The sequence below is a fragment of the Rhincodon typus genome, chromosome 37, assembly GCF_021869965.1.
Source record: "Rhincodon typus isolate 14 chromosome 37, sRhiTyp1.1, whole genome shotgun sequence".
Taxonomy (NCBI): Eukaryota; Metazoa; Chordata; class Chondrichthyes; order Orectolobiformes; family Rhincodontidae; genus Rhincodon; species Rhincodon typus.
In genome coordinates this window covers 20,620,381-20,640,535 of record NC_063368.1, presented here as the reverse complement: position 1 = coordinate 20,640,535, position 20,155 = coordinate 20,620,381, and the positions used below count along the sequence as shown (strand labels likewise).

Sequence of the window (20,155 nt, the reverse complement as noted above, 5' to 3'; positions counted from 1 at the left end):
TGGAGATGTTACGACACAAATCTGGGATTTGAACCTGGGTCACCTGGCTCAGAGGTAGGGACACTGCCCACTGTACCATAAGAACCCAGGAGAGATCAGTTTAATACAGGTTCATTTTGTACAGCTGTGCCTTGTGTTGGTTGATTAATTAAGTGATTAAGAAATTAGTTTATTTTGCCAGAATGGCAAGGTTGTTGGAGAAGCTTAGCAGGTCTGATGGCATCTGTGGAGAGAAAGCAGAGTTAACATTACCGGTCCAGTGACCCTTCTTAAGAATGCTTCTCCTTCTGAGGAAGGGTGACTGAACCAAAAATGTGAACTCTGCTTTGTCTCCACAGATGTTGTCAGACCTGCTGAGTTTTCCCAGCAATTTCTCATTTTGTTTCTAATCTCCACCATCCACAAGTTTTTGGTTATTTTTTGGAGGAACTATTGATTCCATTAGATGGAGTTTGTTACAAAAGGATTCTTCTACTTTCAGAGAGAATGAGTTTGGACAGGAATGTGTATTTTAGTAGGTCTCCAGAAACAAACTGTGGGACAGTTTGTGTTGTCATTCATCAGCATTACAAGCTTTCATTGCTCAGTGAGAATTTAACACTCACAAAGCAGTCATACTTGGGAATATGGGAAACAGTGATAGACTTCAGAAGGTTATACACACAGACTGGAGATCAAATTTAGTGGAGATTATAAAATGATTTGGGAGGGTAGAGAGAGCCAATATAATCTAAATTGCATTTTTTAAATAGAGTGCAGGAAAGACGCAAGTATGTACACACTCAACTCTTTGAAAGTGGCAAGGCAAGTTAAGTTGTTAAAAAGCAAGAGATCCTTGACATTAGCGATATAGGGACAAAGATTCTTTTAATAAAATTATTTTTATGCATCACTGGTAAACATCAGCTGGAGCATTGAGTCCAGTTCTGGACACTGCACTTTAGGAAAGATGCCAACAATTTGAAAGTACAGAGGCAATTTTCTGGGACCAGGGTAGAAGAACCTCCGTACACGGAGAGATGCTGAAACTGTCTTCCCTTCACAGCATAGAAATTAAAAGGAAGGGATTTAATAGAGGCATTCAAAATGATATGGGGTTAGCTAAGAGTAGATAGGGAAACTTTTTTTTAAAATGCAGTGATTTATTATGATTTGGAATGCAGTGATTGATAGAGCAATAGATTCAAAAGGAAACTGGAATAAAAAAAAAAATCTGAAGGGGTAAGATTTGTAGAATTATAGAGAAAGAGCTAATTGGATTACTTTTCTTCAAAAAGCCAGAACGTTTCTACAAAATTCACGTTTCTATGCGTCAGATGAATCATGAGAGCTTGAGATCTGAGGAGCCCGTTTCTCTTTTGTTTAAAGCTGTCAAAAAATTTTCTATTGCAAAATTCACTACACGTCCTGTTGCTTTCAAGCCTTCTCACAGTACACAGGACAGATTTCTTTAGATGGAACAAAGATAGCAATCAAAGCATAGGAACTCTTCACAAACAGATGAGCTCAGTTCCCAGTGATGGCTTCAAATGTGTCATCGTTGTAGCTATCAGGGCTTCCACAATGGGCAGGAGTTAATATGGCATTACTTGAAAGCTACATTTTTCCTGTTGGATCCTGGACAGATAGAAGATCTGATTCTGTCAATCATTGGTCATTTGCGTCTTTGGAAATAATGCTGTTGAGCACAGGCTAGGAACAGAAACATCGAAAACGAACTGATTGCTATCTCAGTGATATTTTATAAAGGTGCTTTCTCGCAGAAACTACACTTACTCAAAAAAGAACTTAATCTATTGGCCCTTCTGTTAAACTAGGAATTGTGGATATTAGTGGTGACGGGAACTAACTTACACCATGGCAGAGACCATATTCCCTAACCTAGTTACACAGAGGTTATTTTATTACCTTAAATTAATTACAAAGAACTATAGACATTAGTATGGGATATTGTATTAAAAGTAGTAACTGTTGAGTGATGTGAGACTATTATCATCTAGGGGCTTATCCATAAGATGTTGCCACAGTCTGCTAGTTCTATTACAATCCTGGACCCTCACTGGCAGTAAGTCCATGTTGTTAAGGAGCAACTTTGTATTGTCATACTGCCCTATTCTGTCTTGTGACCTGATTATGGTTCACTTCTAACATTCAATGCTTTATGAATTCCATTTACATAGAGTAGTAAAGGCTGAAATAATATACTCTCCAAATGATTCAATAGATAAATAGTTCACATCCACATAGGACAGGCAGGTCCCATGTTCAATTTGAGAGTTGGAAATGCCAACTTTCACCAGCTTTGAATCAAGGGCATTTCAGCATTTGATGCCAGTGTCACTGGGATTAAGAAAGGAGAGAATCAGGCAATATTTCCTCACTGCTGCTACCTAGTAAATCTTTCCTGGCAGTGCACATACTTGGATATCAGGTGTGGAAAAGATCAGGCTTAGCTGTGATGCCCCCTTCAAAGCCAACAGCCTCATGATACTCTCTAAACACCTTCACAGGTGAACAGTGCCACTTTAGGAGGATACCAGGAGTTTCTGGCAGCTATGGACTGGTAAGCCTGAATGAAAACCATCTTCAGGGACAGAATTAAACAAGAAATAAAAACAGACAACGGAACACCTTCAAATTTAAGGAGTAGTCCATATTGATAAAAATGGGCTTAATTTCTAAAAATACTTCAATGCTTTTAGCTTAGAATGAAAATTAGATCTAAAGAAAAAGTTTAATTTTTTATTAAAAGTCAGTGCAAATGGGTAGTCTTTGAGCAGGTGCTTAAGAAACAATGGACTCAACCAGAACCCTTTTCAAAATACAGTCTCTCTCATCAAGTCTCCATATAATTATTAGCCTGAGAAGTACCAGGTTTACTTTTGATCGGTCACACACAAACAAGTCTAAAAACTATGGAACAAAACAATGAAACAAAGAACATGCCAAAAAAAATTAAAAATTAAAAAAGATAGTAGTGTAGGATTTTAAACATTAGGTGAGGGGGCAAAAGTCAGTTTTCCAGCAGTGTGCAACATGAGTACCAAGAAGGGCCAAGAATCATTGGAGAAGCCACACATTGAGCCAATAGAAACAGGAGGCACAATCCCAGAGAAACAGAGTAACCATTCACAGGCGTGACATACAAGGAAAGGGGGAGAGAGGGAGAACAAGGACAAACAAACACAAAGAAAGGGTGCATTAATCAGCAAAACCGTCGTTAAAACTCTGAGTAAGATGTGTAGGAGTCACCATCAATCAACTACCAAATATAGCTCAGGCTGCTTAAAAAAAAATGTACAATCCAGTACAGGCGGCACCAAAAAACAGCATTGGAAAAGGGGAAAACGACAAGTCAAGTCACATTCGTAGCGTTAAACGTGAAATGGCAGATGGGTTTCCTTTTTGTTTTGTGTTCGTTTGTTTTGTTTTTTCTTGGTTCACTTACCCCCTTGCGTACCATCGCCAGCATGTATAGTTACCATGGTTACTGTGACTCAAGTGAAGGGCCCTAAATGCTACATCATCGAGGAGGGAAATATAAAAAAAAGCAAAATATGCAAACATCTTACTCAAAAGACTTTAAATGATTCATAAAGACCAGTCTGCATACAAGGCAGAGCTGAGGAGGAAATCCGAGACCTAAAATTCACTTGAAGTTAAGAAAATTCTATCCAAAATTACAAGATTAGCAAGATTTCAGACCCTCTTTGGACAAACACACTCCAAGTTGTTTGCAGGTTAACTGGTTTGCGATAGATCCAAGGCCTAGGAAACAATACCTAGATTACACAAGTTTGTTTTCAAATGGGAGGGTAGGTATAATGTGAAAACTATTTTTGTTATAATTATCCAAATTATAATGTGATAACATTTAATTTAGCATTGAATATTTCAAGTAGTTTTGACCACAAATTTAAGGCTCTCTGCAGCTGCTTGGAAAGGCAGTCCAAAGAAACTCGATAAGACTCTCTTATTTACGTATGGAGAGGCTGTCTCCACTGATGGATTCACCCCTCAGCACTGCTTTGAAGAAAACTGACTCACTTCTTTGTGTGTTTCGGTAGTTTTACCTCAGAAAACAAAGGGAACCTACTTGCACCCTGCTTTGAAAGACACAGAGGTAAAACTGGACACTCTCATTGCATAAACAAAATAAAGAAGGAACCTTGCACGACAAAGGCCAAAATAAACCAACACAAACATAATTCTGGTCAGCAAGGCTGGAGGAATTACTATGTAAATTAAAGAGTGCAAGAAAGATTGGGAGGGGGTAAGGGGTAGTTAGAAGAATGACGCACATATGATGACCATCGAACAACCAGTGTATAAAATAAAAAGGTGAGGCAAGACATTTAAAATAAATTTACAGAAGGAAATAATTTTGTTTTTAAGACATGCACCTCTATTTTACGGCCCTCAACCACCGTGCCGTGTAATTTCTCCCTCGCCCTGTCGGCATCAGCACTAGATTCGAAAGTTACGAACCCGAATCCCTGCATGCGGCGGGAGAAGGGGGGAGAACAACATGCACATCATTATAAATAGAACAAGTACATGACCACAATCAGCAATACTTTTTTCTCTCATCCTCATGCATGTTTCTTGGAAAATTAAAAAAAATAAAAAAAAGTAAGCGGCAAGGCCAAACAAAACTATACTCGTTACTTGGGCTGTTCATTAGTAAATGGGTGATCGAGGACAGATTTTTTTAAAATGGGAGCAGGAGGAAAGGAATGGATGAAAACACCAAAGAGCAAGGTATAGAATTTCTGAAAGCATACAAGGTCAGTGCAGTGTTCTACTCTTTTTGTAAGGCATCCCGCGCATGATCTCTATCTAGTTTGCACTCTTCTCAGGGATTTCAGATTTGATCTACAGCTACTGTGTCCCAAAGAGCAGACTCTGTGGAAATAATGGGAAAGCAAAAGGTTCACTTAAGGTCTGGTTCATGAAGGTAAGAAGCCATTAACACAAATATTGCTGTCTGCAGTCCTGGGAGTTTTGACAACCTTAGTTAGCGGTTTCCAAATACACTAGACAACATACCATGAGCTAGTAGTACTACCAGGGTACTTAGTTATTAAAGTTAATTTCAGCTGAAGCTTTGGTGGATGAAAAGCATCTTCTTTATTGCTGAGTTGCATTGGGTTGAAAAATCAGTCAGGGATCCTGTTTCTGATGGTTATCCAGTGACCTCTGCTGGAAAATCCAATTAATAGAGGAAAGCATCAGGCTCAGCCGCAACCTCCCAATAATTATCTTGGCAACACTAAACATCTCACATCTTGGACAAGTACCAGATAATTTCTAGAGCTGATGGAAGTGCACACCAGCTAAGAATTATCCCTTTAGAGAAGACAGACAGGTAGAGACAAAAACACCAAGTATTTCAATGAAAATAACTCTTTTGTGAAGAGTAATTATAATAATGCGAAATCAAATGTTTCATTAATAGTAGCAATTTGTATTTTGAAATGCAAGAAACCTAAATGCAACTCCCCCCATCTATTTTCATGTCAGGCATGATGCCTGAAAGACTGCTGTTAACTCAATTTAATGTGTGCGTGTGACAGAGACAATTTTCAGCTGCCACATAACAGACTATGAAATGAGCCAATGGAAACTAACTGACCACATTAAAGCCTGAACTTTGAACTATTTATAAAAAAAATCCTATTCTGAAACCCTGAACAGAACTAACATTGTGCTGTAAATATTCAGAATATGGATTGAGTGTGTGATGATTAGTGGCATTTTTCTTGCAAAGAAATCAAAATTTTGATGGCTTGAAAGGGGCTGTTGTAGAGATACTGTAATAATGGAGTCAGTCAGTGGTGAAATGTTTTTGTGCATTTGCCAGCAAAGCCAAGAACTATCAGTGGTCTGATAATTTAGCACACAGATATGGGGACATTATTCCACCCAAAGCATTCTAATAAACAAAGTCAACTTCTAATACCACTCAATTCCTGGATTCTCCAAGCCACATCATACTTTAAAAAGGAATGGTCCAATCACAAGGCAGTCAAGGCCTTGCAGGGCTACACTGAAAGCAGTGTTTTGGGGAATAGGTGGCAGAGTCAGAACACTGTCCTTTTCACCTCTGAATCCTGGGTTAAAGCCAGCACAGACAGATGGCATGAAAGTCTCCTCTCACAGCTATAAAAGCCCCAAGAGAAATTAGTTTCGGCACTCATGATACAGCTCTTAATGGCATACGTCCACAGTTAGAAATGAAATATAACTCAGCATTAACTAGAAATCATTCTAAGTATTCAGCAAGGTCATGATGAGGGCAAGTATAGAAAATGGAAATGCCATAATTAAGTAGCACAAGTTATTCTTCCAGTACTATATTTTAAAGCAAGAGCACTTTAATATATAAAATAGGGTTGAGGCCCAAACAGGATAAAAGCAATTTTAGTCTGCATTTAACCAGCACTGTATCTGCTGTGGGCATTCAACACAAAAAAAATTAAGCTTTCAAGCAGGATCATGCCCTACTTTAATTAGGCCTAAAATTCAGCCAAAGGTTGATAAACAGTCCTCCTTTGAACAATACACTGAGATCTGTTTAATTTTATGTAATAATTAAAGATAAGCCAGCAGCTAAAAAACTCAACTTAACAAGAGAACATTTTAAATGGGTCTTCGTAAACGTCTCATTATGTTGTGACTGACAATACACACGATCACACTAGTCTTAAATAAATATTCAGATGCTAAAAATCCAGAATTTAAAAATCAAACTCAATTCACAAATTCTGTTTTGTTGCAGAAGTACAATATAAGGTAAAAGATGTTTGTATTTTTGTTTTAATATCCAGCAATTCTCATGCATTGTGAATTCTCCATTGCTGAAGCCATTTTCGCCTTGACAACATCCAAACTAATGGTTCAATTCACCATTCTTGTTTTCTCTTTGCCGGAGTACACTAATGGCTCCATTTATTAATCAAAGGAAAGGTGTTCAGACTTTGCACTGTCCCTGACCACAGCTCAGGGGATCTCAGTCCATCCTCTTTATTATATTGATACTGTATTTGTGGTGACAAGGTAAAGTGTACCTCCTGCCAGGCGCATCACTAATATGAAAAGACTAAGATACTGGACAGCACACTATTGTAGAAGGAAGAAAATTATCCTTAACCTTAATAATTGATCAAACTGTAAGTAGAGATCATCTTGAACTGAGCAGGAACAGAAGAAACAGAGCAGGAAATAAGGTCCTGGACAGACTGCAAAGTGAAAAGCTAAGAATTCCAGAGGATTGGAAAACTGTCAATGTAACGCCCCTATTTAAAAAGGGAAGGAAACAAAAAAAAAAATCAGTAACTATAGGCCAGTTTGCATAACATTGGGAAAATGTTAGAGTTCATTATAAAGGATGCAAGAGCAGAGCGTATAGAAATACAAACATAATCAAGCAAAGTCGCCGTGGCTTTGTGAAATGGAAATCGTGCCCAACAAATTTATTCAAGTTCTTTGGGAAGGTAACAAGTGCGATAGATAAACAGGAACCAGAAGATGTAATATAGTTGGGTTTCCAAACGGCATTCAATAAGGTACCCACAAGTGAGACTACTAAATAAGATAGTGCTGGGAGTAATGTATTAGCATGGATAGAGGATTGGCCGACTAATAAAACCCTTGTTGGGGATAAGGAGGTATATTCAAGATGGTAACCTACAATAGTGAAATGCTATAGAGATCACTGCTGGGGCCACAATAACTTAACAATATAAATTACTGACTTGGACTGTTGTAGAGGAATGGTATTGCCCCTACTCTGAGCCAGTGGACCCAGGTTCAAGTCCAACCTGTTCCAGAGAACTGTGATAATACATCTGAACAGGTGATTAAAAATATATTAAATGGCTTGGATGGTAGAAATGACCTTATTAATGCCAAGTTTGTGGTTCCCAAGAAAATAGGTGGGAAGTGAAGTATTGAGGATGACAATCTACACAGGGACATAGACAGGTTGAATGAGTGAGTGGAAATTTGGCAGATGGAACACGTAGGAAAACGTGAGTTTATGCACTTTGGCAAAACAAATAGGAGAGCTAAATATTATTTAAATGGAGGAAGACTGTAGAAAGCTGCACCACAGAGGGATTGGGTGATCTTCATAGAATCCCTAGAGTGTGGAAACTGGCCCATTCAGTCCAACAAGTCCACACCGCCCCTCCGAACAGCATCCCAGCCAGACCCATCCCCCTAACCCTGCATTTCCCCATGTCTAACCCACCTAACCTAAACATCCCTGGACGCTATGGGCAATTTAGCATGGCCAATCCACCTACCTTGCACATCTTTGGACTGTGGGAGGAAACCCACACAGACAGTTGTCCAAAGATGGAATCAAGTCCCTGGTGTTGTGAGGCATCAGTGCTAACCATTGAGCCACTGTGCCATTCTGTGAAAATCTCAAAAAGCTAGAATACAAGTTCAGCAGGTACTAGAGAAATGGACTGTTGTACTTTTTTTTCCAAACGGAATGGAGTAAAGAACTAGGAAGACCTTTCTAAGGTGATACAAGACACCAGACAGACAACACCAAGAATACTGTGAAGAGTTTTGATCTCCTTATCAAATGAAAGATATTTGGCACTGGAGACAGTCCAGAGAATGTACAAAGGAAATTTTTATGGAGGAATACAAATGGAGAGTGTGAAGATAAAATCCAATACCAGGGTCCTGTGCTTGAACAAGGGGAACTACAATAGAATGAGAGAGGACTTGGCTAAAGTAGACTGGAAACAAAGATTTTATGGTGGGACAGTTGACGAGCAGTGGAGGACTTTCAAAGCGCTCAGCAAAAGTATATTCCAATGAAAAGGAAGGACTGTAAGGAAAGGGGTAATCTGCCATGGGCGTCTAAAGAAATAAGGGAGGCTATCAAATTGAAAGAGAAGGCATACAAAGTGGCCAAAAACAGCATGAAACTAGAAGATCGGGAAAACTTTAAAGGTCAACAGAAAGCCACAAAAAGAGCTATAAAGAAAAGTAAGATAGAACATGAGAAAAAAACTAGCACAGAATATACAGACAGATAGCAAAAGTTGCTATAAATATATAAAACGAAAAAGAGTGGCTAAAGTAAACGTTGGCCCTTTAGAGCAGAAGGGGAATTTAGTTATGGGATATGATGGAATGGCCGAGGCATTGAACAGGTATTTTGTATCGGTCTTCACAGTGGAGGACACTAATAACATGCCAGTAATTGACAAAGAGATGAAGGTAGGTGAGGACCTGGAAACAATCATAATTACGGAAGAGGTAGTGTTGGGCAAGCTAATGGAGCTAAGGATTGATAAGTCTCTGGCCCTGATGGAATGCATCCCAGGGTACTAAAAGAGATGGCGGGAGAAATAGCAGGTGCACTGGTGGTAATTTTCCAAAATTCGCTGGACTCTGGGGCAGTCCCAGCAGATTGAAAAACAGCAAATGTGACGCCACTGTTTAAAAAGGGAAGTAGACAAAAGATGGGGAATTATAGTCCGGTTAGCTTAGCCTCTGTAGTGGGGAAGATACTTGAGTCTATTATCAAGGAAGAAATAGCAAGGCATCTTGATAGAAATTGTCCCGTTGGGCAGACGCAGGATGGGTTCATGAAGGGCAGGTCATGCTTGACAAATCTTTTGGAATTCTATGAAGACATTATGAGCGAGGTGGACAATGGGGACCCAGTGGATGTGGCGTACCTAGATTTCCAAAAGGCCTTCGACAAGGTGCCGCACAAGAGGCTACTGCACAAGATAAGGATGCATGGCATTAAGGGTAAAGTATTAGCATGGATAGAGGATTGGTTGACTAACAGGAAGCAAAGAGTGGGGATAAATGAGCACTATTCTAGCTGGCAGTCAGTGACTAGTGGTGTGCCTCAGGGATCGGTGTTGGGACCGCAATTATTTACAGTTTATATAGACGATTTGGAGTTGGGGACCACGTGTAGGTGTCAACATTTGCAGATGACACTAAGATGAGTGGCAGAGCAAAGTGTGCAGAGGACTGTGAAACTTTGCAGAGGAACATAGATACATTGAGTGAGTGGGCAAAGGTCTGGCAGATGGAATACAATGTAAATAAATGTGAAGTCATACATTTTGGTAGGAGTAATAGTAAAAAGGATTATTACTTGAATGGTAAAAAGTTGCAGCATGCTGCTATGCAGAGGGACCTGGGTGTCCTTGTGCATGAATCACAGAAGGTAGGTCTGCAGGTACAACAAGTAATTAGGAAGGCAAATGGAATTTTGTCCTTCATTGCTAAAGGGATTGAAATTAAAAGCAGAGAGGTTATGTTGCAGCTGTACAAGGTGCTGGTGAGGCCACACCTGGAGTACTGTGTGCAGTTTTGGCCTCCTTACTTGAGAAAGGATGTACTGGCACTGGAGGGGGTGCAAAGGAGGTTCACTAGGTTGATTCCAGAGTTGAGGGGGTTGGCTTATGAGGAGAGACTGAGTAGATTGGGATTATATTCATTGGAATTCAGAAGATTGAGGGGGGATCTTATAGAAACATATAAAATTATGAAGGGAATAGATAAGATAGAAGTAGAGAGGATGTTTCCACTGGCAGGTGAAGCTAGGACAAGAGGGCATAGCCTCAAAATTAGAGGGAGCAGATTTAGGACTGAATTGAGAAGGAATTTCTTCACCCAGAGGGTTGTTAATCTATGGAATTCCTTGCCCAGTGAAGTAGTTGACGCTACTTCAGTAAACGTTTTTAAAAAAAGGTAGATTTTTTTTGAACAATAAAGGAATTAAGGGATACAGTGAGAACGCGGGTAAGTGGATCCGAGTCCATGAAAAGATCAGCCATGATCTTATTGAATGGCGGAGCAGGCTCAAAGGGCCAGACGGCCTACTCCTGCTCTTAGTTCTTATGTTCTTGAAAGGTTGAGTAGGTTGGGCTTGTACTCATTGGCATTTAGAAGAATGAGAAGGGGCCTTATTGAGACATACAATGTTCTTGGGAAACTTGACAGGCTTGATGTGGTAGGCAACTTCCCCTTGTGGAAATCTAGGACCAAAAGCATACTTCTCAGAGGCAAAGGTCACCCAGTTAAAACAGACAAGAGGAGGAATTCCTTCTTGAATGGGATTGTTAATCTGTGGAATTCTTTATCACAGACAGCCGTTGAGGCTGGGTCATAATGGATATTCGAGGCGGAGATAAATAGATTTTTAATCAGTAAGGGGATCAAGAATTATGGGGAAAGAGTGGGAAAGTCAAATTGAGGATTATCAGATCAAACATGATCTAATTGAATAACAGAGCACACTCAATGGGTTGAATGGCTTTCTTCTGCTTCTACATCTTGTGGTCTAAGCAGCAGCAGCTGAAGTCACGGCAGTTCATATGCCAGCTGAAAGCTATATGGATAGCTGGTTTTGGGATGCAGTCACCCTGCAGCTTAAAGGCACACAGGCAGCAAGAAAATGGCTAACTGTCAGGCAGTCAAGAATGTTGAGATAGGTTTTGAAATTTCTAGTTTACATCTGTCTCCACCTAGTACTGAAGAACAAAGAGCATTCTTGTCCTCTAGAAAAACAGATAGATGTGCATCCATGATATCAGGGTTAAAAGGATACCACCGAGCAGCAGCAGGGTGTGAAAACCAATCACTCTGGTAAAAAGCAAGGTGAGGTCCAGTGAAAAGCTTTTAAGGAGCCAGGAAAGAACACAGAAACATACATAGAATCTCTACAGTGTGGAAACAGGCCCTTCAGCCCAACAAGTCCACACCGCCCATTGCAGCATCCCACCCAGACCCATCCCCTTATAACCCACCTAAGCTACACATCCCTGAACACTATGGGCAATTTACCATGGCTAATCCACCTAAACTGCACATCTTTGGACTGTAGGAGGAAACCGGAGTACCCAGAGGAAACCACGCAGACACAGTGCGGGGGAGAATGTGCAAACTCCATACAGACAGTCGCCCGACAGTGGAATTGAACCCGGGTCACTGGCACTATGAGGCAGCAGTGCTAACCACTGAGCCACCATGCAACAGGATCGCAAAGACATTAATTGCTGCATTAGTACCATGTGCTAACCAGTCTACAGAAATAGGAATACAGAGCAGATGTGTTGGTGTAGGATGGTGCAGAGGGGAGAGATTCAGAATCTGGAGACATGGCAACTGGTCCCGCAAGAGGTGAGACCCAGATAGGTTGCGTCTCAACAGGGTTGAAACTGATGACCTTGCAGGGTAGTTTATTAGTGCTATTCGGTTCAGTTTCAAAATAAAGAGAGGGAGAGAGCTAGAGTAGTGGGGTCAGAATTAAGAGGGAATTAGTAAGGACTAAATTAAGTTTACACTGCACATTTGTAAATGCAAGTAGTAAATAAGATTGATGAGCTGAAGACACAGCTGTCCAAGTGAGAATATAATATGGCAATAATTGAGGTCCAGCTCAATAAAAATCAAAACTGGGTACTAAATATTCCAGGATACAGGGAGATAGAGAAGGAATTAAAGAGACTGCAGTAATATTAAGGAAAATACTAAAATGCTAGAAAAGAGGATGTCCTAGATGAATCCAGAATATCACCTATTTGGTTAGAATTAAGAAATAATGGGAAGTGGCATTCCATTACTGAGTATATCCAACCAGAGAAAAAAGTGTAGAAGAACAAATTTGCAAGGAATTACAGAGAGATGCAAAATCTATAGGTTACTTACAATGAGGGACTAAAATTATCCTATTACAGGCTAAGATTACAAGGACCGGGTAGATGAAGAGTTTATGAAGTGTGTTCAATAGAATTTTCTAGATTGATAAGCTTCTGGCCCAAAAAGGAAGGTGGTGTTACAGGACTTGATTCCTTGAACTGCAATGAGACAAGGGAACCAAATGACAATGGGAAATGTATTGGGAATGGTGATCATTGCTAACTTAAACATCATGATACTACAGAAAAAGTGAAGGAGCAACCTAGAATAAAAACATACAATTACAGGATGGGAACAATTTCAATGGGGTGACAACAGATGTGCCCAGGTTAATTGGAAGGCAAAACTATAGTAATATGAACTGCCACTGGTAGACAAGACAGACTCCTGTGAGCGGAAAAAATAGGACAACCTAAACTAAGCTTACTGGATGACGAGATAGAAATTAAGATAAACCAGAAAAAAAGGTCCTAAAGAGAAATGTCAGGTCAATGACACATGTGAGAACCAAGCTAAAAATAGAAGGTTCACAGGTGAAGTGAATAAAGAACACGCTGAATTAAAGCCAGAGTTTCAGAAAAGACTGGGAGCTAACAGAAAACAGAACCCACAAGTCTTCTGCCAGCATATGAATAGTAAAAGAGTAGATCAAGTAGGAATGGGGCCAATTAAAGACCAGACAAAGGAGTGACACGTGGAGGCTGAGCATGGCTGAAATGCTATATTTGCTTTTATCAAGAAAAAAATGCTGTCAAAGTCATAGTAAAAGCTGAGATATTAGGGCCTTGGATGGTTTAAATGTTGGAAAACAGGAGGTCTGAAAAAGTCTAACCGTACTTAAAGCTAACAAGTCCGAATATCAGTTCAGATGCATCCAAGGCTCCTGAGGAAATTGGCCATAATTTTCCTCTTTTCGCAGATACAGGTGTGGTGTCAGAAGCCAAATGCTATATTCCCCTAATTAAAGAAAAGGGTATTGGGCAAGTCCAGTAATAGCAGGCCAGTCAGTTGAACTTCAGGAGCAGGACAGTTTTTTTTTTAAAGAAACAATAATCTGGGTCAAAATTTAGTTGCTTTGTTTTATACGGATTAAGGAAATTCAGCCCAGAATTGTTACAAGAAAATTGTGTTTAATTAACTTGATGTAAGAAAGTGTGTTAATGTGAGTAATGCAAAGTACATGGTATGCATAGATTTCCAAAGGGTATTTGAAATCCATGGAACAAAAAGAACAGTGACAGGATGAGTTTGAAGTTGACTCATTAACAGGGAGAGAGTAAATGGTGAATTTGGAGTGGCGAAGGTTTATAATAGAGTACCCCAGCACCACTGCACATCTTAATCTGCATTAATGATCTAGACTTGGCCATGCAGAGCACAATTTTAACATGTGCAGGTAGGTGACAAAACATGAAGCCTTCTGAGGGGTCAGGAGAAGATCCACATTTTTGTGGTTCTGAGGAAGCGTCACTGGACCCGAAATGTTAACTCTGATTTTTCCTTCACAGATGCTGCCAGACCTGCTGAGCTTTCCCAGCAACGTCTGTTTTTGTTCCACGTTTTATTAAACTTGTTTGCGCATGGGCATCATTTGCTTTAATTAATCCTTAATTGCCCAGAGGCCAGTTAAGAGTCAATCACATTGCTGCAGATCTACACAACTGCCATTAGCCTAACTTCTCATTTTGGATTTTGTTTTGGTTATTGAATTCAAATTTCATGATCTGCATGATGGGATTCAAACCCAGAACTATAGATTACAAATCCAGAGCCATTACCACGACTCCACTACCTTTCCTAACCTTTCTATTGTGACAACGTTGCGGCTTTAAGAGCTTATTTTGTCTTTTTTTTTCAAGAAAGAGAGATTGAACAAGAGGTTACGAGCTATCTGTAAGAAAGTAAACAGCTTGTGAGGCCTTGGATTTTTTAAAAAAAAGTTGGAATAATGAAGGCAGCCTTTAGTTTAAAGCAGTTGCTGAGGTGGGCTTGGAGAAGTAGAAACTATCTTTTCCCCCTCTCAGTTACAGCTAGAAGCTGGGGTTTCTCTCTGCTGCAGGGTTACCTGTAAGACAAATCTATTTTTCTGAATTTTCCTTTTTTGCCAAGAGGGTATTTATTGCATGTTACTGTATTGGAACAAACAATTAGTAACAGTTTCTGCATCTATTATTCCATTAAGTTTTCCAAATAGAGTTAAGTTATTCTAAGTTCTTCTTTCTTTTGTCTGTGTTTTAACTATAGCATTTAAATAAATTGTTTTTGCTTAACGTTGAGTAGTTTGACCATTGCACTGCCTCTAGAACAAGGCACTTTACATTTGCCTTAAAAATAAGAAAAAGTTAGGGTCTAGGCTACCTTCTTAAAATATTTTGAGGGGGTCTGGTCTGCTCCATATAACACTATGATTTAGAAAGTAGCAAGGGAAGTCCTGATGTTCTGGTCAGCACAAATCTCTGAACCAATACTAGACAAAAATTCACTAGTGATTTATCTCTGCTGTTTCTGGCACCTTGCTGTGCATGAATTGATTTTGGGCCATTGACTGTGGGGTGTTTTTGGATAACCTAAGAGTGGAAAAGACAATTAATAGCATTAAGCTCTCCTTCTTATCTCTAAATATAATTTTTGTTGGAATCTGGAATAATCACATGGCCTGAATATACAAGTGCAGACATGGAAGAGAAGGGTAGCGGGGAAAGAACCCAGGCATTCAGTTCTCTACCTACTGCCACATCAGATGTTAAAGAACACAATTTTGTACAACTGGCAGAAATTTAACCAAAGATCTAACTATTTCCAAAATCACCTCATCGTATTTAGTCCACACAAAGGGTGACTTAACCTGCTTTGATCATGGCATGAACATTGTAGCCTTATGGTATTTTAGTGGAAACTAATTAACAATTTAATATGCACTAGTTTTATTTCTTGGAGTTAGTGCTTAAACAGAGGGTTTATTGTAAGCATCAGGAAGTTGCTGTTAAATAATTGTAGCAAGGTACGATGGAGGTAGCCCAAGTAACTCGTTGTTTTAATCTGGCCTCAGAACTGCAATAAATACAAGCAACAGATGAGCAGTGTCAAAAAGTAGATCAACAACCCCTGCAGAAGAATGATAAATAAACGTTACTAGATACAAATATAAAAACGAGAAATCAAAAAAAGGCGATACTTCTATGTGTGTTCATAGACAGAAAACACAATTTAACCCATAAGAATACATGCACTATATTCCCAATATACCACAGTGCACATAATAAACACAGTTTCAGCAGCAAAAAACAATCATGCTTGAAGTGATTGGTCGAGGGTAGTTGTTTTCATGCTGCGTTAGAGGATTTTCATCTACAACCTTATTTATCTGTGAATGACTTGAAGCTGTTTGCAAGAATCAATTCCCCTGAACTCAGACCCATAAATGATACCACAAAATCCTTGCTGCATTAAAACTACACACTGTTTTATGGAAACTGCAATGGGCCATTAATCAAGACAAATTATTTAGCCAATTTGGAACGCCCGGTTCCATTCAGTCTCTTCTCTCTATCTTTGATAAACAGAGCTGTGAGGCCAATCAGCAGAGCAGACCTGGTCAGAGAATGCCATGCACCAATGCTAGGAGCAAGGAAGACCCAAACTACAAGGTGTTGTATGTTACCCAATTCATCTGACATGGTACTCAAATGGAAACAAACACTCTCCCAGTCAAGAGAGGAAAGAAATTGATTAATTCAAGCTTGAATTATACATAATTTTACCTATTTTGTAATGATAAAGTTAACTCTTATTTATGTTCACTGGGGTTACATCAAGCCTGGTTAACTGGCTAAATTATTGCTGAATAGAGAGTCATGTGGCCGAATTTCTCGTCTTGCACTCATCAGACTTAAGATTTATCCTGCAAGATGAATTGCTTCAGCGACACGGCTCTCTTTTCAGAAATGTTCAAGTGACTCGATGAAAAATAGTTAAGAATTTTCTCATTTTAATTTTTTGTCAACACCTATGAATTTCCATTAGAAAATGCATTTTAAACTAAAAAGGCTGTGATTTTTTTGGGGAAATCATTACAACTATCACAGGAAATGATGATACATTTTAGATTAATGGAACTGTTGGTCTGGAAAGTCCCTGTTTACAACAAATAAAAAATAAATGCAACCTGTTGGAATTATGGAAGTTTTGCTATCATGTAAGATTGTGAAAATATTAACATGAGAGAATTCCATTATTGTGAAGGATCCAATCTTTTATCTCCTAGGTTCTGTATTAAATCACCTTCCCCTCCTCCAATTTCTTGTCTACAAGCAATGCCATCTCCTTGGGTGAAGGATCCATGGACACTCCAATACCTTGGGCAAAGTACCACTCTTAGTGCATCAGCCCGGGTTATTAGTTTTGGTAAGTTATTTGATCTCAAAAGCACTGCAGTCAAATCTGATCCTGTCCTCACCAGATGCCCACACTGTGATCACTGATGGCAATCAGGAGCTGGAACCATGGGAATCCTTGCCCCCACCCCACACCATAACTCCTTCCCTGGTTGAGCTCTTCTAACTCAGCACAGACCTGGCATTAGCATAGGATCTTTTAGAATTGTGGTGATGCCTTTACCTGAAATCAATGGGAGCTTGTGATTCATTTTTGATAAATAAAATTAACGAACAGTTATTTATAGGAATTTTGTTTCTAAGGCAAAAGCAAATTCTAAGTATTATCAAAGCAGGCAAAGATTTGAGCACTGGAGTTGAATCACCATTCAATACTTGTCTGGGCTTAAATAGAATTTACATCACTTAAGAAAGGTGTTCGCGCAAACATAACTCAGCAAGGTGTCGGTATTTTCAAGAAACTGGTAAAATAAATTTCCAAAAACATATTCAATTGGAGAATAACATTGATTTTTCAGAACAGTCCACTGACCACTATTTAGCTTAAATGTCACTGTGGTGTCCATTCTAGAAATGACTCCATCGAAACTGAGGATCCCTGGATATTCTTGCAAGCCACTCCTCATCATTAATTCAGTTTGATTTCTCCCAGTCAGAGCAGTTTCAACATGGTTAGCAATGGTCTCACAGATACCATACACAGCAAGCACACCAATGCAAAGTGTGTTTCTGAGAGTTGGATATCTGTGGTTGACTTAGAGGACCCAATGTACAGAATAGCAACTATGCAAAGACAGCTGTGAAATTCACGATTAAAGCAAAAGTGTGGATATGAGAGGAATCTGGTCAAATCTGTCACCAGAAATGTTTATATCTCAGTATTAAAAATGTAGCTTCATTAGTCATAAAATCAAAAGGAAAGGGATTAAAAAAAAACAGGTTTTTCCTAACCCTTTTTAGCATGATGTGGTTTTAGTGAGACAGTTAATCATATAAAACATCACAATACTGTGTGGCGATTGGTCCCCTGTATTTCTGGAAAAACAAACATAACCAATCAAATCACATTCTGATTTCAACGCTTCTAGCATCACCCACCCACCCACCAGAAAGACAGAAATAGAAAAGATTAAACATTAAAATATACTTCAAATCAGTTTGTTTTAAAAAGACAGCATTCCGATTTTCTGGTCTGTACAGGTGCTTATGATCAGGCAGAACTCAAAACATTGAAGAGATTTGTATGTCTGAGAGGACCAAAGTTCACATGGGAATTCTGGCATCAGATTCCAGCTTTGTTAGCTCTCCTTCTGAACTGAAAATCTGAAAATTCTATTTCTGTGATTGCCTGGCTTCAAATGGTTTCCAGGCTGGGTCAAATCACAGACTGTTCTTCAGGGAATAAGGCAGCTCTGTGACCTGCCCTGTATATGCTACTGATGTGTGAAAGAGAAAAGGAACCGCCTAAACGTTTCAGTAGGTATCTGTAGCCAGGGAGAAATTTTCTCCCCACGCACCCCCCACCCCCCACCCCCCACCCCGGCCAACATTTGAAAACTTTCAATCTGGTTTCTGCAAATTCACCAGTTGTCTGTCATCACTTGCTAGGTTAGTAGATGGGAATGAGATTACTATTAAGCCAATCGAGACCATCAGAAGAACTACAAGAATGTTTCCAGTTGGGCATGTAGGGCAAGGTAAATTAAGAGTCCAGAACTTGCATCTACTCATAGCCCTGAATTCCATGGTACAAAATTCTAAGGTGTGAACTTGTCTTTAAATTTTTGAGAACTTGCTGTACAGGACAACAGAAAGGAAGACCTTCTCTTTAAAAACTTATTTAAAAAGTAACAACAACAGAACCACTATACACAAAAATTTTCATTAATCATAAACTGATGCATCACAATAAATAAAATAAGTAGTCATCTCTCTCCTCTGTTCTCACTCCATTCTACATGGTAAAAGATTGCCAAAAATAAAGTTCAACCAGCACAACAACATAACATATTACATATTTTTTCAATGACTATTGCCTTGTTTTTTTTTTTCTTCTCATGAATCTGCTGTACTTGCTGGCATACTGTTCTAAATGTGGTCACAGTTGACAAGATCTTGTTCAAGTGCATGAACCCATGCAATAAGTTCCAGCAAGATAACAGGACTGCGCCACAGTTAAATTCAATCCTATTTCACCCCATGCCTACTTACCTACTTCCTGTTGAGTTACTGAACAGTGATCAGAGGTGGACATTAAGTCACTTCTCATGAACTGCTAGCTCAAGGCATTAAGTGTCCAAAATCGTGTGGTTATAGTGACAGCAAAGGATTAGTATTGTTGTCATTACTCCGCGAAAGTAAGCAACTTCTTGTGCCCACACTGCACAGTTAAAAGCAGAAGTTCAGAAGTTGTTGTCAGTGATACATTACTCTCCTAGAAGGTAGGCTGTTGAATGGGATGTTACTTGGGTTTTTACATAGTACTAGTAAGGTGCTAAGAAGTTTTCCTGGATTCTGGAGAACTAATTTTATGTTTGCGGAATTACAACTTCCTTTTCTGATAAGAAAACATTTTTAAATACAATATTTTTAAAAAGTTTGATTTTTCAGCTCCTAATTTATGTGTGACAACTCTTAGATGCTGCTATCCTTTATACTGTTTCTCCAAATCAATGTCCAAAAGTTGGGAAAATGCAAGTTCTGGTCTAAAAAGGGAGTCTTGCTCCTTAATAATTTAAAATTGAGACATTATGGCAGGCTGAATGATCTAAAATGGTGTTGGGCAGTTATATTTACGTTATTGATGGCAAGACAATTACTGCCATCAGGAATACTTCTATGTAAATGAAACAACTACATCTATTCAAGTAAAACAAGTTTCCAATCAGAGGTTCTTCAACTTTATTAATGCAGTGGAGAAATCAAGGTTTTAATCACTAGACAGCAAAGACAAAGTTGGTTGCTGGTTCAAAGTACATTTGCATTTTATCTTGCGTAGGCAACAAACTAAATGACCATGCATCAATTTGCCACGTTTACTGTTCATTCAATCCTTTCTGGTAGTCTGT

General features: G+C 39.2%; 1 protein-coding gene across 8 annotated transcripts in view; it reads right to left on the bottom strand.

Moving 5' to 3' along the window:
- Nucleotides 1-20,155, bottom strand: part of LOC109931731 (RNA binding protein fox-1 homolog 1-like) — a 230,887-nt gene that overhangs the window by 51,742 nt on the left and 158,990 nt on the right. For all 8 annotated transcript variants that reach the window (XR_007265719.1, XM_048617752.1, XM_048617749.1 and 5 more), the window contains one exon: nt 4,404-4,496. Coding sequence is in view for 7 of the 8 variants with exons in the window: in XM_048617752.1 (XP_048473709.1) it covers nt 4,404-4,496 (93 nt within the window). In the remaining variant the exon portion in view is untranslated. The remainder of the gene's footprint in view (nt 1-4,403; nt 4,497-20,155) is intronic.